Source organism: Hyalella azteca, unplaced genomic scaffold (assembly GCF_000764305.2).
Source record: "Hyalella azteca isolate HAZT.00-mixed unplaced genomic scaffold, Hazt_2.0.2 contig11473, whole genome shotgun sequence".
NCBI classification, from domain to species: domain Eukaryota; kingdom Metazoa; phylum Arthropoda; class Malacostraca; order Amphipoda; family Hyalellidae; genus Hyalella; species Hyalella azteca.
The window spans coordinates 182597-206303 of record NW_025941472.1 but is presented as its reverse complement, the minus strand read 5'-3'; the positions used below and the strand labels follow the sequence as shown (position 1 = coordinate 206303).

Here is a 23707-nt window from a genome sequence, read left to right as displayed (position 1 = left end):
CCTGGACACCGTCCATCCCCTGGACACCGTCCATCCCCTGGACACCGTCCATCCCCTGGACACCGTCCATCCCCTGGACACCGTCCATCCCTGGACACCGTCCATCCCCTGGACACCATCCATCCCTGGCCACCGTCCATCCCCTGGACACCGTCCATCCCTGGCCACCGTCCATCCCCTGGAAACCGTCCATCCCTGGCCACCGTCCATCCCCTGGACACCGTCCATCCCTGGACACCGTCCATCGCCTGGACGCCGTCCATCGCCTGGACGCCGTCCATCGCCTGGACATCGTCCACCGCCTGGACACCGTCCACCGCCTGGACACCGTCCATCGCCTGGACATTTCTTTCATTTATCCTGACTGTTGTTTATCTATCAGTTCATGATAGAATTGAAAAAAAAACGTTGGTTTGATAGATCGATATTTTGTGTTAGGGTAAGAACAAGTAATATCATAACAGTGCCGATTGGTTCCGCCGTTATCAAATAAACAATTCAATGTAGAAATTAATGGATTCTGATCGAAAAAGGTTATTATTTTTTGCCTCAATACATCGAAGTAATTTTCACTACAATTTCTCCCTGACCATTTCGTCTGAAGAAACAAAGTTTATCGGCTGGTCCAGCAAACGGCAAACTATTTCGACTTTGTATATTTGACTATTGCCGCATCTGATTATTGAAGATTTACCTCCTCTGAACCACTCCGAATTAATGATCAATTTACCTCTTCTAATCCACTCTGATTTGAAGATCAATTTATCTCTTTTGAACCACTCTGAATTATTGATCAATTACCTTTTCTGTACCACTCTGAATTATTGATATATTTACCTCTCTTGAACCACTCTGAATTGAATATCAATTTACCTCTTCTGTACCACTATGAATTGAAGATTCATAGTGGTATATGAATTGAAGTGGCTCTATTCATAGTGGCTCTATGAATTGAAGATCAATTTTCATAGAGCCGAGGTGTTGCTTGGTGACGTTCAATGAGTAAACGTTTCAATGGTTTCCATTACAGAGATTTTTCACTGATAGATTTTAAAATTTGAATTTAAAATGTTCGATGTGAAAAGTATCTGTCGAGACGCAAATATTTGTCTGGGTTTCATAGTTTGCTATTACATACTTGAAAGAATTAGTATAGTAAAGAATTGGTAGTTAGAATGCATTGCCTCGCTCTAAATCATGTTGCCTCGCTCTAAATCATATGTTTAGTTAGAATGCATTACCTCGCTCTAAATCATGTGTTTAGTTAGAATGCATTGCCTCGCTCTAAATCATGCGTTTAGTTAGAATGCATTGCCTCGCTCTAAATCATGTCTTTAGTTAGAATGCATTACCTCGCTCTAAATCATGTGTTTAGTTAGAATGCATTACCTCGCTCTAAATCATGCGTTCAGTTAGATTGCATTGCCTCGCTCTAAAATCTTTGTTCCGTCACCTAACCAACAAAATGGGTAAATTCAGAACTTGTCTCCCTCTGTCGCGCTCAAATTTCTTCCAATGTTTGTAACGGTCATTTATGTTTGAGTAATTCGAGTATAGCCGTGGAAAATAATACGATTTCTGTTAAAGTTTTCAAGTGGAAAGCATTAGTGCGAGTGCTGGACGTGCCATAAACTGCATATCTGTCCAATTTGACCCGCAGCTAAGAAGAAAGTTCCCAGAGCGCAGTTTTTATGGTGTCCGATATATCACCGAGCACTAGCATCCTATGTGATTTATTGAGTGCCTTCTCAAGCATACTACACACCAATGCCTGTAGCTGCGAAATGTGTTCATTTTCATCAAATTTTATCTCTTAGTATTATTTTTTAATATGATTTTCGCAACGCTCTAAGCTTTCTTAGTGTCGTTTACAGCACCGCGTGAAGCATTACTGCATGGATGGTTCTTTATGGATTAATGAGCTCGGTACATGGCGAACTTATGGCCGTACTAACTTGTTTTACAGTAAATATTATTTCCGTCGTTATACAGATTTTACAGTTGGTAGGATTACATCGATTCTAATTACCTTTCCTCTTCGCTCGTAGAAGACATTTCACGTCTTTACTGTAATTTTTCAAATTTCGCCCTCAAACCGATACATTGGGCAAAGTTTTGTTCGGCCTCTTGATGAGAAATAAATATTCAATTCGAAAATTCCGTTTGTATCTGTATTTTTTCATCGTAAAGAGTGTAAAAATTTAGTGTCATGAGTAGCAATTTTGTGTGTAGTTGAATTATTTCGTGTAAGGTACCAATTCAAGTACAGTCAACTATTACCTGAACAATAAAACTTTTATTTCATATCGATGCTGCCATAACAATCCTGTCACGCATGGGAGCTCCAAATTTCCCGACTAATGTGCATGTTTAATGTGCATGTTCTTCTAATGTTCATTCATTGAATGGAATTTGAGCGAAATGAACAAGCATCGCTGCTTGTCAGGCATCACTGCTTGCCAGGCATCACTGCTTGTCAGGCATCACTGCTTGTCAGGCATCACTGCTTGTCAGGCATCACTGCTTGTCAGGCCAGGCATCACTGCTTGTCAGGCATCACTGCTTGTCAGGCATCACTGCTTGTCAGGCATCACTGCTTGTCAGGCATCACTTATTCATCACTGCTTGTCAGGCATCACTGCTTGTCAGGCATCACTTATTATCAGGCATCACTGCTTGTCAGGCATCACTGCTTGTCAGACATCAGTGCTTGTCAGACATCAGTGCTTGTCAGACATCAGTGCTTGTCAGACATCAGTGCTTGTCAGACATCAGTGCTTGACAGTTGCTGTATTTCGTCTCGACGTCTCAGGAGCAACTAGTGTCTCACATACTTGAAAGAATTAGAACAAACGGCATCCGCTGTACCTAAACTTCTCACTCCTTCAAGCAAGGCAAGTCACATCAAGCAGGGTAAGTCACATCAAGCAGGGTAAGTCACATCAAGCAGGCAAGTCACATCAAGCAGGCAAGTCACATCAAGCAGGCAAGTCACATCAAGCAGGCAAGTCACATCAAGCAGGCAAGTCACATCAAGCAGGCAAGTCACACATCAAAATGGCTTATTGCGAATAATTGATCGCCGAGAGGCCGCGTATCCCTTATCATGTTCACGCTATCGCGGCAGCATCGAACACCAATTTGGCTTGTTTTCCAGCATGGGTTTCTTGTAAAAAATCTCATAAGTTTCAAGAAATGCCATCGTTTTTGCGCGAGACGGCGTTCACCGATTTCACGGGGACGTATTCCTCCTACTTTTGGCTGCGCGCATAATATTCTTGAATCTGTTTTGTTGAAACTTTCTCCTGCTTGAGAAAATTTCAGTCTTGAGTCTTCCGATGTCGCTCTTCTACCTCTGACGTCTGTACTCGAGGAGTAGACTTAGGAGGGGTGGCTTGTAGGAGAGTGCGAGCGAGGGGTTTTAAGTCTCCACTTCCCCAGTGGTTATGAGTTGGGAGATTGGGGAATAGAGTGGGGGGGAGTGAGGAATAGAGTAAGGAGGGGGAGTGGGGGAACAAAGGGGGCGAGGGTAGGGAACGTACGTAGACCGCATTCCTTGCCCAGCGAGCGCTTATTCTCTGGTGCATTACCGCTGCTGCTGCTGCTCGTCTTGGCGAGTCTCTGCTGCGCTCACTGCTGTCCCGACTGCAGCTTCTTAGTTAGAGCATACGGCTGTTTCGTTTACAGCTGCGATGTATATACCGTAGTTTTATAATTTAAAAATGCAGCTGTTTTGCATTCAGATGCCACGTCCATACTGCAGCTTCTCCGTTAAAAAAACAGCTGTTTCGCACACAGCTCCAGTGGTATCCACTTAAATCAGCTGCATCTGAGTTTGAGACTACAGAATATGTACTTAGAGTTGCAACTTTTTAGTGTAAACCTGACGCTTTAAGGATCTAATTCCTCGTATTTGGCTTTTCAACGTAAATATGCAATTTCTGGGTTTTAAACTACATCTTCTGCACTCAAGACTGCAGATCCTGTCTTCACAACTGCAGATTCTGTCTTTAAACTGCAGATCCTGTCTTCACAACTGCAGATTCTGTCTTCAAACTGCAGATCCTGTCTTCACAACTGCAGATTCTGTCTTTAAACTGCAGATCCTGTTTTCACAACTGCAGATTCTGTCTTTAAACTGCAGATCCTGTCTTCACTATTGCAGATCCTGTCTTCGCAACTGCAGATCCTGTCTTTAAACTGTAGATCCTGTCTCCACAACTGCAGATCCTGTCTTCACAACTGCAGATCCTGTCTTTAAACTGTAGATCCTGTCTTTTAACTGCAGATCCTGTATTTCAACTGCAGATTCTGTCTTTTAACTGCAGATCCTGTCTTTAAACTGCAAATCCTGTCTTTGAACTGTAGATCCTGTCTTCACTATTGCAAATCCTGTCTTTAAACTGCAGATTCATAGTTTAAACTGTTGCTGTTGCACTTCAACTGTAGCTTTTTCGATCAAACATTGCAACATTGTAGCGAAGAACTTGAGCTTTGAAGTTAAACACTGCAGCATTTGTCTAAAAGCAGCAGTTTCTGTACCCTCGGAATTGCAGTTCTTCTGCCCGAAAATTGCAGCTTTATTGCCTTAAACTTGAAAAATTGTTGAAAAAATCGCTTATATTTGACCCTTGAACGTGCGAAATTGTTCTGAAAACTTGTTATAAAAATTACAGATATTTAGTCTAGAAAATCACGAGAATGTAATGAAAATGACAAGTTTTCTATTTCCGTTGAACGTCGGCTTTTGTACTTGAAACTGCAGCTTTTCTAGGTAACACTTCAACATCATAGTTATAGCTGCAGTCGAATATGAAGTTATATATTTTTTATTCGAAACTGAAAATTTATTGTTAGAACTGCAACGTTTTTGGTCAGAAATTTAGCTCATCTCCTGACAATGGACACTTTCCCGAAGAAAACTACTGCTTTTCAACTATAATCTTCTGCCAATCAACTTAAAACTGAAGTAGGATCATCTAGGATTTGATAAGAAAATCATTTCTAAATTTGAAATTATTTCAATCAAGACTAAAGATTCTCTCATTAAAAATAAAGCTACTCTACCTCTACATTTTTGCTATCCAAAAAATCAATCTTCTGACTCGGGCCAAACGTCGCGGTATCGGACGGCCTTATCGTTACCTGACATTCCGGTACGAATAACATAGGCAACGGTTAATTTATCCTCGGAGAAAGGGCTACAACTGGCGCCTCTTTAATGTTAACTGTTTCAGTTTCACTGAAAAATAAATTTTCTTCTGTTAAATCAGCAGCTTTTCTTGTTAAATCTGAAGTTTCATTGTTTAAAAACGGCAACGTTTCTACTTAAATTTATAGTGTTTAATCACGTATTTTTTCTCTGGACTGCTGAATCACACCTCACAATTGCCGTTATTTTGAATGAAAATTGACGTCCCTTAATTTAGTAGCTGATATGCCCGATCTTAAAACCTCAGCTACCCAACGTTGAAAGTAACTAGACTTGTAACATTGCAGCAACTAGACTGGTAACATTGCAGTAACTAGACTGGTAACATAGCAGTAACTAGACTGGTAACATTGCAGTAACTAGACTGGTAACATTNTTTAGTAGTGGTATGTGTGATGCAGCGTGCATTTAGTAGTGGTATGTGTGATGCAGCGTGCATTTAGTAGTGGTATGTGTGATGCAGCGTGCATTTAGCAGTGGTATGTGTGATGCAGCGTGCATTTAGTAGTGGTATGTGTGATGCAGCGTGCATTTAGTAGTGGTATGTGTGATGCAGCAGGCATTTAGTAGTGGTATGTGTGATGCAGCGTGCATTTAGTAGTGATATGTGTGATGCCTAGACTTGTGTACGATTTATCCTACAACATATTAGAGCGCTCAATTATATAATTATTGCATAACTGCATTGTGGTTCAAAGCGCAGTTAATACCGTACTTGCTCATATGATTATTACAGACCAATAATGTAGCTCATAGCGCAGTGAATACTGTGTTGACTTACGCGATAGTTGTAGAACGACAATGCAGCTCTGAGCGTGGTATATACCAGTTACCCGACTTATTTATATATTGTCTACACCAACATTGCCAAGAATTTAAAAGCGAAGAAAACAGCCAAAAATTCACCATTTTTCATGAAAGTTCAAAAACCTAATGCAAAAGTACAAGTAATTGGCAAACTAAATTTCACATTGAAGATAGTTACTGATTTTGTTTGCTCCTTTATTTTACTTGTGTTTTAGGTTTTTGAACTGACGATGGAGCTGGACTCCGAAACGGTTTCTCGCATTATTAAGAAATAGTCTATTTTTTGCCTGTTTTCTTTGCTGTTAAATTATTGTTAACTTGCGATTTAAGCAATCGAGTGATCTTAATTCTCACCAACATCGCAGCTCAGAGAGCAGTAAATACTAGATTTATTTACTTTATACGATTATTTACCCCTACATTGCAGCTTAACCCGCAGAATATTTTAGGCTTATTTATTCGATTATTGACACGTTGTAGCACAGAGTGTAGTAAATACTAGGCTGATTTATATGATTATTTTACACCTATACATTGTAAATCTGAGCGCGCAGTAAATACGGTAGAAATTCTTCATGTGGTATTATAAGCAATTGCTATCATTAGAAAGATTGAGTGTTTTAGACCAGCCTGATGAGAGACTACGACGCCTTTCTTGTAAAAGAAGCAATCCTTGTATAATATTTTCGCCTCTTGCAACGTACCAACAACAGCGTCGTAAGTTTAAACCGACATCGATGTAACGGGACAAACAAATATGTTATTGGGGCTATACGAGGGACTTGAGTGTCGTTTGAATTCATCGAAGAATTGGGACTTCAAAGACTTTGTGTTCAATTAACCCACTTGACTGATTTTCCTTCCCCAGAGTTGGTAATTTTTTTCCTATAATTTAAAGAACACATAGGCCTAAATTTTGTTCTGGCTTTGATTGTATGTACAATAAGGCATTAAAGAGAAATGACGAACGCTCAAGATTTTTATTACAACTCTGCGTTGTCAGCTCCCTGAACAACTCTGTTTGGATTTAATCATCGACTTAACACCCGTCCAGTTTCTAATGAATTAAAGTTCATTAATAAGTGTGAAGTTTTCTAGTCATAGATCCATTGACGAAGAAAATTTAACAAGTTATCAAAAAAACGTTTATATGTAAGGCGCGTTGAAATTTTCTGCAGAGCTCCTACAAATAAGTGCTATTGCTTCTTGAAGCGTGAAAATAATTCCTTGATTAAAGGAGAAGGATACTACCTGGTTTTCGAGATTATGACTTCAAATCGGGGCACGGACTCAAACACGACTGTCGCTGCCGACTATGCACGCAGCCTACAGTTCGTTTAAACTTTGGTGTACTGACTATAGCTCAAGTTACCAGGTCTTGAGGTACGAATAGCATTAACATCGCTTCACTTGTCCTCAGATAAAGCGTTAAGTATTGTGGACCCTCTCGCTGGCTCGGGATTACAGATGGTGGCGGTGGGTCTGTGATACGGAGGTTGATGCGACGCCCTCTTATAGCTTGTACTTCAGAAGGAGTGGCCGGAGACGTGCAATCAGTCCTGAATCATACGAAGTCCTCGTCATGGCGACGACGAAGCACATCTGCCGCATCATCAATATACCCGGAGCCATTTGTCATCCAGGACCTTCCCTACGGCGCATTCATGCCATTATTTCAACTTTTTCTCGCAAAAGCTGCGTTCATTGTTGTATGAGCCTAACTTATGGACTCGTAATTGTCACTACGACATTGCAGTAGCGCTTGTAGTACGTTCTTCATCTCGACTCAAATGACTACGCCAACTTCTCAATGAAAACACGTCGTTTTTTGTTGCTTTCATGTCCCCTATAATTCTTATAGCTGAGCCTCAACTCTTCGCATGATCCATTCTCCGGAGGAATTTTGTGACTCTTGGCGATGCAATTCATTACTCTTTTGTGACAGTTTGCGGTGGCTCGAGATTCCTCTCTCGACAGCGACTTCGAAGCCTATTTTCGATGGCAATAATGCATGTTCTATGAACCGCGTTTCTTTTATACCAAGATATATTTCCGAATAATTGTATTGCCATTTTTATCAAATGTATAACTTTCAATTGTAATTTCCTCACCAGGACTTGACCAACAATTTGTTGAGAAGATCAAGATTTTACCTTTCGGGGCTAATATCATGACTTGCGGTGGACCAAAGATCCATCATAAACCTTTGAAACCGCAAGAATTGTAAGGTTATTGAGTAGTACAAGGGTTGTAAACCTTGAAACTTCTGGCCGCATAAATTTAGCGGCATTTAGGTTGACTGGGCTTATGGATTTAGGGCATATGGATGACGATAGAAGTGTTTAATAAGAAAGTTTCTTTATACGCATGTAGCGACGAGCAGTGGTCAGTGTTTACCAAACCCAATAATAATAAATATAAGCTCTATATGGTTCTCGTCAGCAATTAATTTACTCTTTCTACGAGAAAAATATTCAGTGATGCATTACATGCTTTGTCATGAGTAAACTTGCTCATAACTTAAGCCTCGAGTTTCTGGTTTGAGGGCAAAAGACGCGTAAAGACCGTGGATATTGCGCTGTAATGGAAGGGAGAAGAAGTGCTGTGACCACGCAGGGTCTCATTTGTAGTTTCTATTTGTTGGTGTCCATCATTAGTGAGTTGCTGGGCCGCTGTGGGCGTCCACTCGCCGTCCTTAGGTTCATCATTAGGAAGGATGGATGCTGCACAATATAAATGGTCTCCCTCCGTTCGAGAGCATTTACAGGGCACGCCATTATCATACGAACGTATCGCGGCGGGCAAACGCTGCGCGTCTCAGGCCGATGATGGAAGAAATTCTTGACGCTCACGTGAAATATCTCTGAGGCATATTTATATGGGAAGTCAAATATCTTTGAGTTATATTAATATGGGAAGTGAAATATCTTTGAGTCATATTTATATGGAAAGTAAAATATCTATGAGGCATATTTATATGGGAAGTAAAATATCTATGAGGCATATTATATGGGAAGTGAAATATATTTGAGTCATATTGATATGGGAAGTTTAGCGTGAATATTAACGTGAATATTTTCCAGCAGGTTTGTGATAAATAAGGCTAGCAATGTTTTGGTCAATTTACACTTTTATAGGAACATTTATTTCGTGCAATAAATCAAGACAACCTCAATGTTAACTGAAGAAGATTTTCCTGTGTCTGTTCCTAGGCATTATTTCCTTACTTCATAAACATGGAACTTGCGATGATATTTGTTCCGTCCATGTTGTGCTATTTGTTCCGTCCATCTTGTGCTATTTGTTCCGTCCATGTTGTGCTATTTGTTTCGTCCATGTTGTGCTATTTGTTNAGCGTATGTGTGACTTGGTACAAGTCTTGTGTGGTGACTGCGTGTGACAGCGTCTAAGCGTATGTGTGACTTGGTACAAGTCTTGTGTGGTGACTGCGTGTGACAGCGTCTAAGCGTATGTGTGACTTGGTACAAGTCTTGTGTGGTGACTGCGTGTGACAGCGTCTAAGCGTATGTGTGACTTGGTACAAGTCTTGTGTGGTGACTGCGTGTGACAGCGTCTAAGCGTATGTGTGACTTGGTACAAGTCTTGTGTGGTGACTGCGTGTGACAGCGTCTAAGCGTATGTGTGACTTGGTACAAGTCTTGTGTGGTGACTGCGTGTGACAGCGTCTAAGCGTATGTGTGACTTGGTACAAGTCTTGTGTGGTGACTGCGTGTGACAGCGTCTAAGCGTATGTGTGACTTGGTACAAGTCTTGTGTGGTGACTGCGTGTGACAGCGTCTAAGCGTATGTGTGACTTGGTACAAGTCTTGTGTGGTGACTGCGTGTGACAGCGTCTAAGCGTATGTGTGACGTGGTACAAGTCTTGTGTGGTGACTGCGTGTGACAGCGTCTAAGCGTATGTGTGACTTGGTACAAGTCTTGTGTGGTGACTGCGTGTGACAGCGTCTAAGCGTATGTGTGACTTGGTACAAGTCTTGTGTGGTGACTGCGTGTGACAAGGTCTAAGCGTATGTGTGACTTGGTACAAGTCTTGTGTGGTGACTGCGTGTGACAGCGTCTAAGCGTATGCGTGTGACTTGGTACAAGTCTTGTGTGGTGACTGCGTGTGACAGCGTCTAAGCGTATGTGTGACTTGGTACAAGTCATGTGTCCACACAAAGCTCGGCAACGCGCTGCCAGTTCGAGCGTAGGCCCCAGTCTCCATGACTGCCGCTTCATCTCTCACAGGAAATGACGAGTGTAAACCTGGGCTCATCTCAAGGCTCTAATTGTGCTAAGTGAAACACCGCACAGCCTTTCCTTGAAATCCGTTCCGTCATTCGTCACGCTCGTTCATCAATTGCGTGAATTCGTTCGTTACGACGATGGACGAATCATCTATCACAATTTAGGATGATTTAATCCCTAATTACTGCGGATTAATAAGAAAATTGTTAGAATTTCTCGCCATATTCCTTGTATGTGAATAGTGCATGTTGCCTCAATAAAAACTTACTCAATAAAAACTACAATAAACTCAATAAAAACAGTCATTACTGTTTCCTTGATATAAACAGAGTTTCATTGCTGTTTCCTAAATAAAGCCTTACCGTCATCCATGTTCCCTCAATGAACACTTACTTCCAAAATTTTTTCCTTACCCTTACAAAACTTTACAACATCATCACTGTTTCCTCAATAAAAACAAACTTCCTTCACTGTCTCTTAAATAAAACCTCACATTCATCACTGTTTCCTCACTAAAAGCAAACATTCTTCACCGCCTCCTGAACAAAAGTGTTGTGTTGCAGGCACCCCCCGGCTGACCGGCACCGGCACCATCTCCGTGCTGGTGCGGGATGAGAACGACCACAGTCCGCAGTTCCTGAAGCCGGAGTACACCGCCGTCGTGAGCGAGTCCGTACCGCCGGACACTGCGATCATCGCCCTCACGGCCACCGACAGCGATTATGGCATTAATGCTAAGATAAGGTACTTCTAAGATCTCTTTATTGCTCGCATCGAGAATTTGCAATGAAGTTGAAAACAAAGAACATGGCTCAGAAATTCATTATATGTTTTTTAACGAAATGTGGACTCCTAAACGTTTCATTTGTAGTGATATGGTGAATTTCTGTGTCATCTTCTTTGTTTTTACTTTAACTTTTAAAGTTACGTCTCCTGATACTTATTGCAATAATCTCATCCTAGGATATTTCGCTCAGCGCCTACACTTTTCAAATCAAAATGTCAATCCTATAACAAATGCTGACCGTTGTATTAAGAAACAAGGGTATTTTTTCAATGAGCCGGACCCAAAGAGTTATCTATGTAGTTATCTTTTTAACTTTTAAGTTTGTTACAAATGTTTTCGTTAAATGAAGAAATGAAATGTCGTTCGAAGTAATAGTTATATAATGGTTCTTAAATAGGTTATGCGCAAAGTCCACTTGCGCCAACCATTAATAGAACGAACAAATTCGCACAGTTACTTTTTTTTTGCTGAAATACTCTTCTCTTCTCTCTTACTGACCAGAAACTGGTTATAGTCTCTCATTATATTTTAATGATGAATGTATGCGATAGGTTGTGTTAATTGGGGCATTTGTGTAACTATTCATTCACGCGAGATTTATTCAGGGGTTAAGTCACGACCTTGATCAATTAATTATATACTATTTTACTCTTTGAATGAAATAAAATACTATGTATTTGAAAATATTTCGTCCGAAATTAATTACTAGACAAGAGGAGCACATTTTTTACTTAACGTAAACAAATTGAAAATTTTTCACGACCATTCAGAAAGTTTCAAGCAAAACTTTCCGTTTGCACTTCAAATATTTTAAAATAACATTTCCTAAAATCTTCAATCATTCCACGGAATTTATTCATTCATCGTATCAGAATTTTTTAACTGACTTACGTGTGTTTGCTGGCAGATATTCGCTGGTGGGGGGCGCTGCAGGCTCGGACGTGTTCAGGGTGGACCCTGAGAACGGCGTGGTGACAACCCTGGCCCCTCTGGACCGAGAGGACGTGCAGGAATACGTCATCCTGGTCGAGGCCAAGGACTCATCCTTGACAGATCCTCGGTCTGCCACCACTCAGGTACGTCTTAAATTCATAACTGCATGTGGATCCAATGTACAAGTTTCTGTCACAGATGCTTCATCGGTTTCTAACATCGATGCCTCATTGGTTTGTAACATTGAGGCCTCAGTGGTTTCTGGTTTTGATCAGGCAACATTCGGGCAACAGTGAAGACTAAGGATGAAATTTTTTAAGCACAGAATTTTGGTTTTCTTGCTGGCGAGTAGATTTTCTTCACTCCCGCTTCACTATGTTGGATAATGTGGATTTTCAGTGCCTTGGGATCCAGAGCATCCGCTTACAGTGATTCATAAAATATTTAACTGCATTCAAAAACATGTTATGTTATCGCTGTTCGGTTTCTAAAACACATCGGTATTTTAAAGATTAGCAAATCGGATGATAGCGAGATGATTTACAGAAAGTTTGGACTGAACCTTCGGAACCTTCGTCACATTAATGTTTCTTCTATGCGTGATTTATTAGTTATTAGATCAGAATTATGCCATGCACTATTTTAGCAATTATTGTACTAAAAGTTTCCAAGTGGTTTGGCTTGAGAATGCCTTTAACGTCTTTTCTCTTTCTACAGCTAACGGTCACGCTGCTAGACGAGAACGACAACGCGCCTGCGTTCAGCCAAGAGTATTACGTTATATACGTTGCCGACCCAACTCCAGCAGGTATGAAAGGATTCATCTCTATTATTTACCTATTTATTACTCATTAACTGAAATATGTTTGTGTGAAGCAGAAGCATTTAATTAATTATTCAAAGTTTGAAATTCCCATTTTTGAATTATCTGAGGTTTTTGCCAAAAAAAGTCATTTCAACATAGGTCTGAACAAAAAAGTTTTCTTTTTTGCAAATAAATCTGTAAACGCTGTAAAAGTATAATCTCTGACAAGGGTTAGAGTTGAAAATTGCATACATGTTGCACTGAAACAACTAAATCTCAATTCAATTTACAGGGAGCTTTGTGTTTGGTCAAGCTGCAGTTGACACGGACGCGGGAGTGAACGGAAGAATCACGTATTTTCTTTCTGGCCCGGACGCTGACAAATTCTCCATGAAGCAAGAGACCGGCGTCATCAAAGCCGCCACTACCTTGACAGGCCGGGAACTGTACGAGTTAGAGATCCATGCTTCCGACTCGGGCTCTCCTCCATTGTCGTCTGAGGCCAAGTTGAAAATTTATCTGAAGCCTGCGAGTCTCTTTCCGGAGTTCAAGAAACAGGAAACTTCTTTCAGCTTTAGCGAGTCAGAAAGAGGAAATTTGATCACAACTTTGTCTGCGACGTCTCCCAAACTTGGTCCTCTGGGCAGAGTTCACTATGATATTGCTGGCGGAAATATTGGACAGGCGTTTGAAGTTCACGAACAGCTCGGCGAAATTCGCATCTCTCGAACAGGTCTTGACTACGAAACGTTGCCCCAATACGAGTTGTGGGTTTCAGCCCGTGACTCCGACGATCCTCCTTTAGCATCAGCTACTCATATTGTGGTTAACGTCAGCGATTATAACGACAATCCCCCGGTTTTCGATCATTCTCTGTACAATGCATCGATCATCGAGGATTTATTTCCAGCGCAACTTATTGCTAGAGTCCGCGCCACCGACCGCGATTCTAACGAAAACTCCCAAATTTCTTACCATCTCCGTAAGGATTCCTCTGATGCTGATGCATTTAAATTGAATTCTGAAACTGGAGAAATATTTACGAAAATAAAATTGGACCGAGAAAGAATTGGCATGTATTCTCTCGTTGTCGAGGCTGTTGACAAAGGAACTCCTCCACTGACAGGGACTGCAATGGTGCAGGTGACAGTGGAAGATAAAAATGACAATCCCCCTCGGTTTACGCGACTGTTCAGTGTGAACGTTACAGAAAATGCTCAAGTTGGAACTTTCGTCATACAAGTCACTTCAAGTGATCGAGATATTGGCGAAAATGCTAACGCTACTTACAGTTTCACGGTGAATCCAGATGATAAATTCCATATTGATCCTGTGAGCGGGAATGTTACAGTAGCGTCAGCTATAGACAGAGAAGTCCGCGATGAATATTTGTTGAAAGTCTCGGCCTTCGATGGATCGTGGAGAGCTGAAACTCCGCTAACAATCATCGTTCAGGACGAAAACGATAACTCGCCTGTTTTCGAAAGAGATCATTACAAATTTAATTTCCCTGAGCTTCAGAGATCTGTGGCATTTGTTGGACAAGTGTCGGCGACTGACAGGGATAAGCCTGGTCCAAATAGCGCCATCACGTACAGTCTCAAATTTCCGAATGAATTCTTCAGTGTGGACCCTACAAGTGGCGAGCTTCTGTCCAAACAATCCTTGAAGTATAGACACACGCTGAGAGGTCCTTCTCCTGAAAATCAGTACCAGTTGGTTGTAATTGCCACAGATAATGGGAAACCTCCGATGTCATCGCAGGCTTCTGTCTTAATCAACGTTGTGGATGCAAACAATAACATCCCTAGTTTCACTAAGGATCGCTATTTCTCACCAGTTCTTGAAACAGCAGAAGTCGGTCAGAAAGTAATTCAAGTTGAGGCAGTTGACGAACACGATTTCGGTATAAATGCTGAGATCGAATACGAGAAAGTTGGCGGGAATGGAACTGATTACTTCTCTCTGGATCCACAATCTGGTTTCATCAGCGTCGCTAAGTCGCTGGAAGGAAAGATTGCCATGAGGTTCGCATTGTTGGTTCGCGCTCGAGACAAGGGAGTTCCTCCGAGACAAGACGATGTTGTTGTTGTTCTTGAGGTTACGGATAAAAATCAACATACGCCTCAGTTCACGGCGCTCAGCTATCAGGTGATGGTGGCCGAAAATGAGAAAATTGGAGCTACGATTATTAAAGTAGCGGCCACTGATGGCGACGAAGGAGTCAATGGCAAAGTCAAGTTTGAAATAACAAGTGGGAATGAAGCTGGAAGATTCAAAATAGACGGTAACACAGGAGCAGTGATGGTGAAGGAACTTTTGGATTATGACACACTTCAGCTGTACACGTTGAACATTTCTGTTCAGGATTTGGCTTTTCATCCTTTTTATGCTACTGCTTTGCTGACGATCAAACTGGCTGATGTCAACGATAACCCACCATTGTTCAAGCAAGAAAATTACGCTGCATCAATACCGGAAAATTCTGATGTTGGTACTTCAGTATTCAAGCTTGAAGCAACTGATATTGATTCTGGGCAAAACGCAGTGATTGAATACAAAATTGTGGGAGGTGACGGCAGAGACGTTTTTGCGGTCAATCCTGAAACTGGAATAATAGTTTCTAAAAAATCTTTCGACTATGAAGAAAAGAATCTGTATGTGTTGCACGTAATGGCTGTGAACCCTGACTCGGTACAAACAAGCTCTGCAAAAGTAGAAGTATACATCACGAGCCGCAACGAGTTCTACCCAAGATTTGTTCAGCCAGTTTTTCAGTTCACAGTCTCCGAATCTGCGAATATTGGTACATCGCTTGGCTCCATCCAAGCTACTGATGAAGACAAGGGAGCGGATGGAATGGTTTACTATCTGCTCGTAGGTTCCAGCAATGACAGAGGCTTCCTCATCGGACCCAAATCAGGGGAGCTCACTGTCGCTCGCAACTTGGACCGCGAGAGCCAAAATCGAGTAGTTCTCACGGTCATGGCCAAGAATGCCGGCAGTATTAAGGGAAATGATACCGACGAGGCCCAAATTATAATTTCCATTCAAGACGGTAACGATCCACCTGTATTTTCTCAAGCTTACTATGAAACCTCATTAAGTGAAGGAGTACTGGTTGGGACCGTTGTCCTCACCGTCACTGCTGTAGATTCAGACGTGCGAGAACAAAACAATCAATTTACTTATTCCATCATTGGAGGCAATCTTGGCAACGCATTTAAAGTGGATCCCCAGACAGGTGTCGTAGAAACGACCTCGCAGCTAGACAGGGAAGCTGTGCCTGTCTACAATCTCACGATTGGTGCCATTGATAACGGAACGCCAACACAAACTGGCACCACTCTGGTGAAGGTCATCCTCGAAGACGTCAACGATAACGGACCGCAGTTTAACCCACCCGAAATAGTAGGCTACGTTTCCGAAAATGAACCTGCAATGACATCGGTGATGACTTTGAGTGCAACTGATCCTGATCTGCCTCCAAACACAATGCCTTTCACATACCAGATCGTTGGAGGAGAACATCGAGAGTTCTTCTCCGTCGACGGCAAAACTGGGGAGGTCAAAACCACTCGCAGCATCGACAGAGAGACAACTCCGGTTTTGAATTTCCGCATTGAAGTCGAGGACAGCGGTAAGCCTAAAATGAAATCCGAACATGAAGTAACAATTAATGTCCTGGATAAAAATGATTCACCTTCCACATCTCGTCTAGTGAAAGTCACTGTCCTTACTTTTCGAGGAAACTTCCCTGGTGGTAACATCGCTGACGCACACCCCAACGATCCTGACAGTGATGGCAAGTACACCTGTCGTATTCTCGAAGCAGATTCATCTATTTTCTCTATTCCTAACGCTTGTAATCTGCACGTGGCAAAAATTAATCCAGACAAAACTTACTCCCTGACTGTCAGTGGCAATGATGGGCGACACAACGATGTAACGTCAACGGTCGATATAGAATTTAGTGAATTTGATAATGCAACTCTGGATAATAGCATCACTCTCCGTGTTCTGAATGTGACATCACAACGATTTTTATTGCTCTACTACCAGCCTTTCAAAGAGTCAATTGAAGAAGTCTTCGCCTCTCATCCAATCGAGATCACGTCAATGCTGCAAAGAGAGTCTCACACAGACTTGACCCTAAGTGTTTTGCATTCATCCGACAATGGGTATCTAGAACCATTCGAAATAACTAATAAACTATCAGTCGACAAGGATAAAATTGTTAAAGCTCTTCAGGGGCTAAAAGTCATCATTAATTACAATCCATGCGATGAATCACCGTGCCAAAATGAGGGTGTCTGCTCGCACGGAATTTTTGCGTACGAAGAAACAGAAACAGTCGACTCGCCGAGCGTGGTATTCACTGCACCACTGGTCCGGCATGACGCATCGTGTGAGTGTAAGCAAGGCTTCACTGGAGCATTCTGTGAACTACGACAAGACCCATGCGCTCCAAACCCGTGCCAAGCTGGCGGCACGTGCGGGAGAAAAGGTTTCAATTTTATTTGTGCTTGTCCGCCAACTCGGCAAGGACAGCAGTGCGAGTTTGATAAAATGAATGCTTGTGACAACAATCCTTGCAGGAATGGTGGATCCTGCCAGACAACTCTTGAAGGAGGATTCTTCTGCTTGTGTAGACCGGGTTATCGGGGAATGCAGTGTGAGTTGGTCACAGAATCTTGCAAGCCGAACCCTTGTATGAACGGAGGCTCTTGTATTTCTCTCAAGCCCGATTATCGGTGCTCATGTCAAACCAACTTTTACGGATTGCATTGTGAGAAATCCACTTTCGGTTTCCGGGATTTATCCTACATGACTTTCCCTACTCTGGACGCCACCACCAATGACATTTCTCTCACCTTCTCGACCAACAAGCATGATGCGCTCCTCGTTTATAACTACGGCGTTCAGACTGGAGGCAGATCCGATTTCGTGGCAATCGAACTAAGCGGAGGACGACCACGATTTAGCTATGGCGGGGCCCGCACTGCCATCACCTCGATCAGCGTCAACAAGAAAGTGACAGACGGAGGCTGGTATCGGGTGACTGCGACGCGTAACGGACGGGTGGTGTCGCTCAGCGTCGCCTCGTGCTCCAAAAGTGGGGAAGTTTGCAAGGATTGTGGGCCTGGCGACTCTTCCTGCTCAGCTGATGACACTGGACCCACCGGGTAAGGAACATTGTCAGTGGTAGAATTCGAAATAAGGAATTCATTAGAATAATATTGGTAAATTGAACCGATGGTCATTATTCGTACCTTCAAATCTAAAGGCGAAATTTGAACGCATCAACTAAAGGTTACCAAAATGTGCATGTAAACATGTACGACTGCACGAATTATTAAACACTTTGTTAACGCAGTCGTTAACCGTCGTCAGAGCTATTAGTACATATTAGTATTTGATAACAATACTTACAATTACTAGATGAAGGTATCAGAATTGATATGTACAAATGGTAATAGGAACTGTGCCCTAGTCTCTAAAATTAATTAAAACTACTTCTTCAGCACGCTGAACTTCAACAACGAGCCCATGTACATGGGCGGGGTGATGACCGTGGACCCCATACAGGAGAGGCCTGGCCAGGTCTTGTCTGATGACTTCGTCGGTTGCCTGCACGGCGCGTCCATCAACGGCCGACCTCTTAACCTGTCGGCCTCCATCCAGGTGCGTCTTTTGTTTTCATATTAAAAGATACACGTCTAAGTATTCGTGCATGAATTCATAATTATTTATACGATTGATCTTTAGCATTTTAGCCCAGGTTCAGTTTGTTGAATTATTCTTCTTTTTTTCCGCACAGTCAAGGGGCATCACCGACGTCTGCGAGAGACGCCCAAATGTTTGCGCTGGAAGCCCCTGCGGAGAAGGTGGCGTTTGCATTGACCGATGGTCAACGCATATGTGCATTTGTCCTAACGGGCTCATGGCGAAGAATTGTGAGTCGTCCCTGCACCCAGCCTCTTTCGACGGCAATTCTTATATTGAATTCTTAATAACAGAGCAACACCGACGACGACAGCTGCTGCCCTGGCTGTATCATCGAATCTCTGGCAACAATCCTGCAGTCAATGGACTCCGAAATCGCATCAGTCGCCAGTTGGCATCAGCACCAGCAAAAAGCCTGAGTTTTCGGTTCCGAACATTGGTTGACAATGGAGTTCTGGTATATGCCGCAACAAATAACGATTACACCATGGTCGTTATAAGAGACCAGTTCTTAGAGTACACATCCAAACTGGGAGCGAACCCGCCTGTCAACATGACCATTGTGGATGTTCCCGTAAGTGACGGGGAATGGCACAACCTGACGCTGCTCTCAGCCCACGGCGTTCTGCAGCTTGCTTTAGACGAGGCTGATGTTGGAGAGGCACTCGAGCTGCCTTTGGTCCATGATTTTCTGGACGCCTACTTGACATCTATAACTGTCGGTGCTGCTCCTCCTCACTTCGCTGACGACGAAAATCGACCTCCAGGTTTGTCCTGATGAAACCGGAACCTAAAACAAACATTTATGGTGTGAAATCAAAATAAATTTTGTTCTGTAACGACAATGAACGCTATTTATGAACTAATCTGCTCCTTTACGTTGAATTTATGATTTTTAACTAATTATCATTCCAGGTTTCATCGGATGCATTGCTGCTCTAGCTGTGGACGGAGAAGTCCAGCCTTTCAACTCAACTGGAACGCTTCTCCAGGGTCGGCCTAAAGGCGCTTCTATCGTGCCCGAGTGTGTCGGAGCTCTTCTTGGACCTGCTACGGCAACAGATCCGCTCTCCATTGGCATAACTCTTGTAATAATTTTCTTCGTATTACTTCTGGTAGCCATCATGGTTTCTTTCATCGTGTATAGAGTCAGGAAACAAAGAAAGGAAAAGAACTCAGGACATGTGAAACAAAATGGTTCTGCTCTCCTGGCGAACACGTCAACGGACTCGGGCCGTTCACCCCAAGACTCTGGATACGCTGAAAGTGCTGAAATGACTGACGATGTCCTACGATCTCATCTATCACAAGAACTTGCTACCAAGAAATACAAAGACAGGGACCATGATAGACCCCAAAGGCCAGACATAATAGAGCGAGAAATAATGAACAAGAGTCCCGGAGTTCCACTAAGAGTCGAAGAAGCGACAATGCCTGACCGTGACAACATGACTGGTCACAGCAACATGCCTGATGAAGTGCCAGAACATTACGACCTGGAGAATGCATCTTCGATTGCCCCCTCTGACATCGATATTGTTTATCATTACAAAGGCTACCGTGATGGTAATATACGAAAGTATAAGACCAATCCCCATGTACCTGGTTACCACAAACATAGTCACCGACATTCCCCTCACAATTTCCCCAACACTCCCCACCGCGAGAGTCCAAGAAATATTTTGCGCCAGAGCCCCAATCCCGTCCCCCCTCGAGAGTCTCCATCGGTTTTGAAAATGCAGTCCACACCTCTAGCGCGGCTGTCGCCATCTTCCGAACTGTCTCAGCAAACTCCACGTATTTTAACTTTACAGGATTTAAGCGGTAAACCTTTACAATCAGCTCTATTAGGCGCGTCTCAGGGCCCTGGAGTGAAGGATGTTTTATCCAACAGTGAGCGCTCCCTTAATTCTCCTGTATCCCACATGTCACAGTCTTCGGGTTCCATGCACGCTTCATCACAAGCTACCAAGAAGAAGAAGCATGAGAGTACCGTAAATATGGGTTTATCTTCAGACGAGATTGATAGACTTAACCATAGGCCAAGAAATTCTTCGCTGGTCTCTACTTTAGATGCTGTTTCGTCTTCTAGTGAAGACAACCGACGCAACGATAAGATTGCTGAACTTCTGGAGACCAATACGGAACTTTTGGAAGCACCTGATTCATCGACAGATGAATCTGGTAACGACTCATTTACTTGTTCCGAGTTCGAGTACGAAAACAATTATGAGAAAGTTACCCGTGACTTTGGCCCCGGCAACATGATTTTCAGTAAATTGGCTGAGGTAGACAATGAGAACGAACATGACAATGAGTCCTCGAAAAACTACGATGGATTTGATTCGTTCCGAGGTTCTTTGAGTACGCTGGTGGCTTCTGACGATGACTTGAGCAACATGAGCTCCTACAAGCCTCCCAATGGCTCATCTTTCGGATGGGATTACCTCCTAAACTGGGGTCCCAATTTTGAGAGCCTGGTCGGGGTGTTTAGAGACATCGCCGAGCTGCCAGACAACACAGCCAACGGACGCGTCAGCGCCCGAGGCACGCCAAAGCCTACCGAAGAATATGTATAGTGAACCTTATGAAATAACTTGCAATTAAGTGGTAAAAAACTCGTAAGTCTTGTAAATTGAGATAGTTGTGCCAAATAAGATGAAAGTAATAAGGAAAGTGCCGGTGTTTCATCTTCTAGAAACTGGTAGTACTGCAACACGAAGCATGAAACCTTGTGATAGTGGCATTAAAACTAGTCACTGAAGCTCTCATTTTCAGTGACTTATGTAGGAATTATTGTTGTTGTTAATATTTTTATGTTAGATACGTTCAACCATTCTTTATATATAAAGTCGTACAGCCTTCTGCCTTGTAAATAACTATTCACTCCACGTGAAGCTTTTTCGTGTAAAATGTTTCAAGAGTCGTTGCTGCGAATGTCAGAAAGACTAATTGCCCATGAAACTGAAAGGATGTTATTGAATGTCACAATCATCGCTGATCCTCAGGGTCAAACAATAAATCGAGTTTAAAAACATAAAATTCTCTTGCAGGAGTAAAGAATTTTTGTTTTCGCCCACAACTGAGACTGCTACTTCCTTCTTATCGTTTACGCATGTGCAATCCATTATTTTATTTTTTACATCATTAATTGGGAAATTGCAAATTTGTTCACAACAATTTAGCAAATTCAAAAGAGAGAATATCAAACTATGTCTTCACTCAAGATAAAATTCTGGCTTAATAATATGCTTGTTAAGCGAACGCCTCAAATTACTATACCGTCCATTTATGCTACGTTGTGGTCAGCGGGCCACTGTGTCGCAGTAAAGAATAAAGACCAGAGATTAAAATATTGATGTTTCAATTTTTATAAATTAATTCAATTTTATTATCGCTATTGTGGATTGTAGAAGCTTATATTCAAGCCCACTCAACTGTTTCAAATTGCATTTATTTTCACCGGATTTTTTACATGTTGTGTTCAGGTTGGTGAAAATTATTGTATTTGAATTAAGATATACGCAGTCGCAGTGTTATTACGTCATGTATAATTTTAAATAACTACAACTCTACTCGAAGACAGGAGTTCCATCTAAGAGATGATTTTAGTATTCAGACGATTTATTATTCAAATTGTTAGGTTGCATGTGGTCCTGCAAAGAAGTGTAAATGTGCGTTGCAAAAACACATGAAAAAACCAAGCCAACGACCATAATACTCTTTGTGTACATAGTAGAATTCTTGTGTATATATATTAGTAATTAGCTACTCAACGTGTGCCAAGCATTTAGCGTATTTCCCGACGATGTAAGAGCACTACTTACGCACAGTACATTTGCTCATGAAATTCCTGTTACATCGTAAACGCATAAGTGTCCTGTAGATGTTTCCACAAGGATGCAATATTGAAACGTGCTATGAGATCATGCGTCTTGCAGGCAGACTCTGCACACAACATGCCATGCCGATTGTGTAATCGTGACGTTAAAAGTTCGTACTTTTTGGTGCTATTTTGCGCAAAACGCGTTTTTTATGAATATTTCGGTTGTTGATTCACTGTTAACCCTTGACGGCTCAGGTGTACCGTATATGGTCGTCTTTCAAACATACTCAGTTATAGTAATGTTGTTATCAGGAATTGCCGCTAGATCGAAACATTTTCTTTTTCCAATGATCAACTCCTAACTTACTACACTTACATGTATCTTCAACCTACTCAATCACCTTAAGAAAAAGAAACTATTGAAAAAAAATTTTCAGGTTAAAATAAATGTGGGCCGTAAGGGGTTAATGGTTAATTAATTTTTTTTTCTTGATTAAATGTTGATTTTGTAGGTAACTACTGTTTACTATTTTGGCTTGCAAGCGCTGCATATTGTTGAACAGGTGACGGTCGTTGGACTTGAAACTTTTCCTTGGTTGGATGATTGTACTGGAGTTATGTGATTTGTAAATAGTTGCCTCTCGTAAGTAAAACATCCAGAATACAAGTGCTTTTCAGTCGGTCCTTCAAGCCATTAGGTATTCCTGGTTCATCCAAAGAGTTGTTCAAGGTTTTATATAATGAGCTTTATTTTTCATTTCAAGTGTTAAAAGTAAAAGAAAAGAATGAATTGCGACCCTCATGGATTCGTATGTTTCATACAACAAACAGTAAATAGTATTTTATTCTCTTAATTGTTACACGAAATCTGATTTTCATAGCTTATCCAAGCCCACGGAGCTGTTTTTAATTGCATTCCATTTCATTTTTTCTCTCATTCGGCTTTATCGTCCGTTTTCGAGGCAATTTTTCAGTCTGGTTCACCCCGACGAAGAAGTTGCTGCTTGCTCGTGCCCAAAGAAACTGATTAAAATTCATGCTGAATCTACCAAGATGAATCCATTTCATATAATAATCTATATACTATGTTGATGACTAATCAACATGTATCGCTCATTCTCAGCATGTCTTTGTCTGATTACGTGGAAAGACCGCTCCTCGCTTCCGCTGCCCCGGAGCGGAAATCGATGTGGTGGCCATCATTCACCTGCCCGCACTGTTTGCTTAGAGGCACTTCAAGCCTGGCACTCGCAGAGGGCATTTGGCAGTGCCTCGGGAGCGGCGGTATCCTGCTTGGTAGCAAGACGTGGCGCTCGAGGTGTTGGAGTCGGGACCGTTGTTTCACTGATACTTGAGGTCATT

At 42.1% G+C, this 23707-nt stretch overlaps 1 protein-coding gene across 1 annotated transcript in view; it reads left to right on the top strand.

Moving 5' to 3' along the window:
• The window catches only part of LOC108665240 (cadherin-related tumor suppressor), a 31674-nt gene extending 8662 nt beyond the window's left edge, over positions 1 to 23012 (top strand). Inside the window, exons 3-9 of the mRNA XM_018151976.1 lie at positions 10831 to 11011; positions 11962 to 12130; positions 12705 to 12795; positions 13085 to 17978; positions 18318 to 18477; positions 18614 to 19286; positions 19435 to 23012. Of these exons, the coding sequence (XP_018007465.1) occupies positions 10831 to 11011; positions 11962 to 12130; positions 12705 to 12795; positions 13085 to 17978; positions 18318 to 18477; positions 18614 to 19286; positions 19435 to 21098 (7832 nt within the window). The 3' untranslated portion in view covers positions 21099 to 23012. The remainder of the gene's footprint in view (positions 1 to 10830; positions 11012 to 11961; positions 12131 to 12704; positions 12796 to 13084; positions 17979 to 18317; positions 18478 to 18613; positions 19287 to 19434) is intronic.
• The last annotated feature ends 695 nt before the right edge of the window (positions 23013 to 23707 follow it).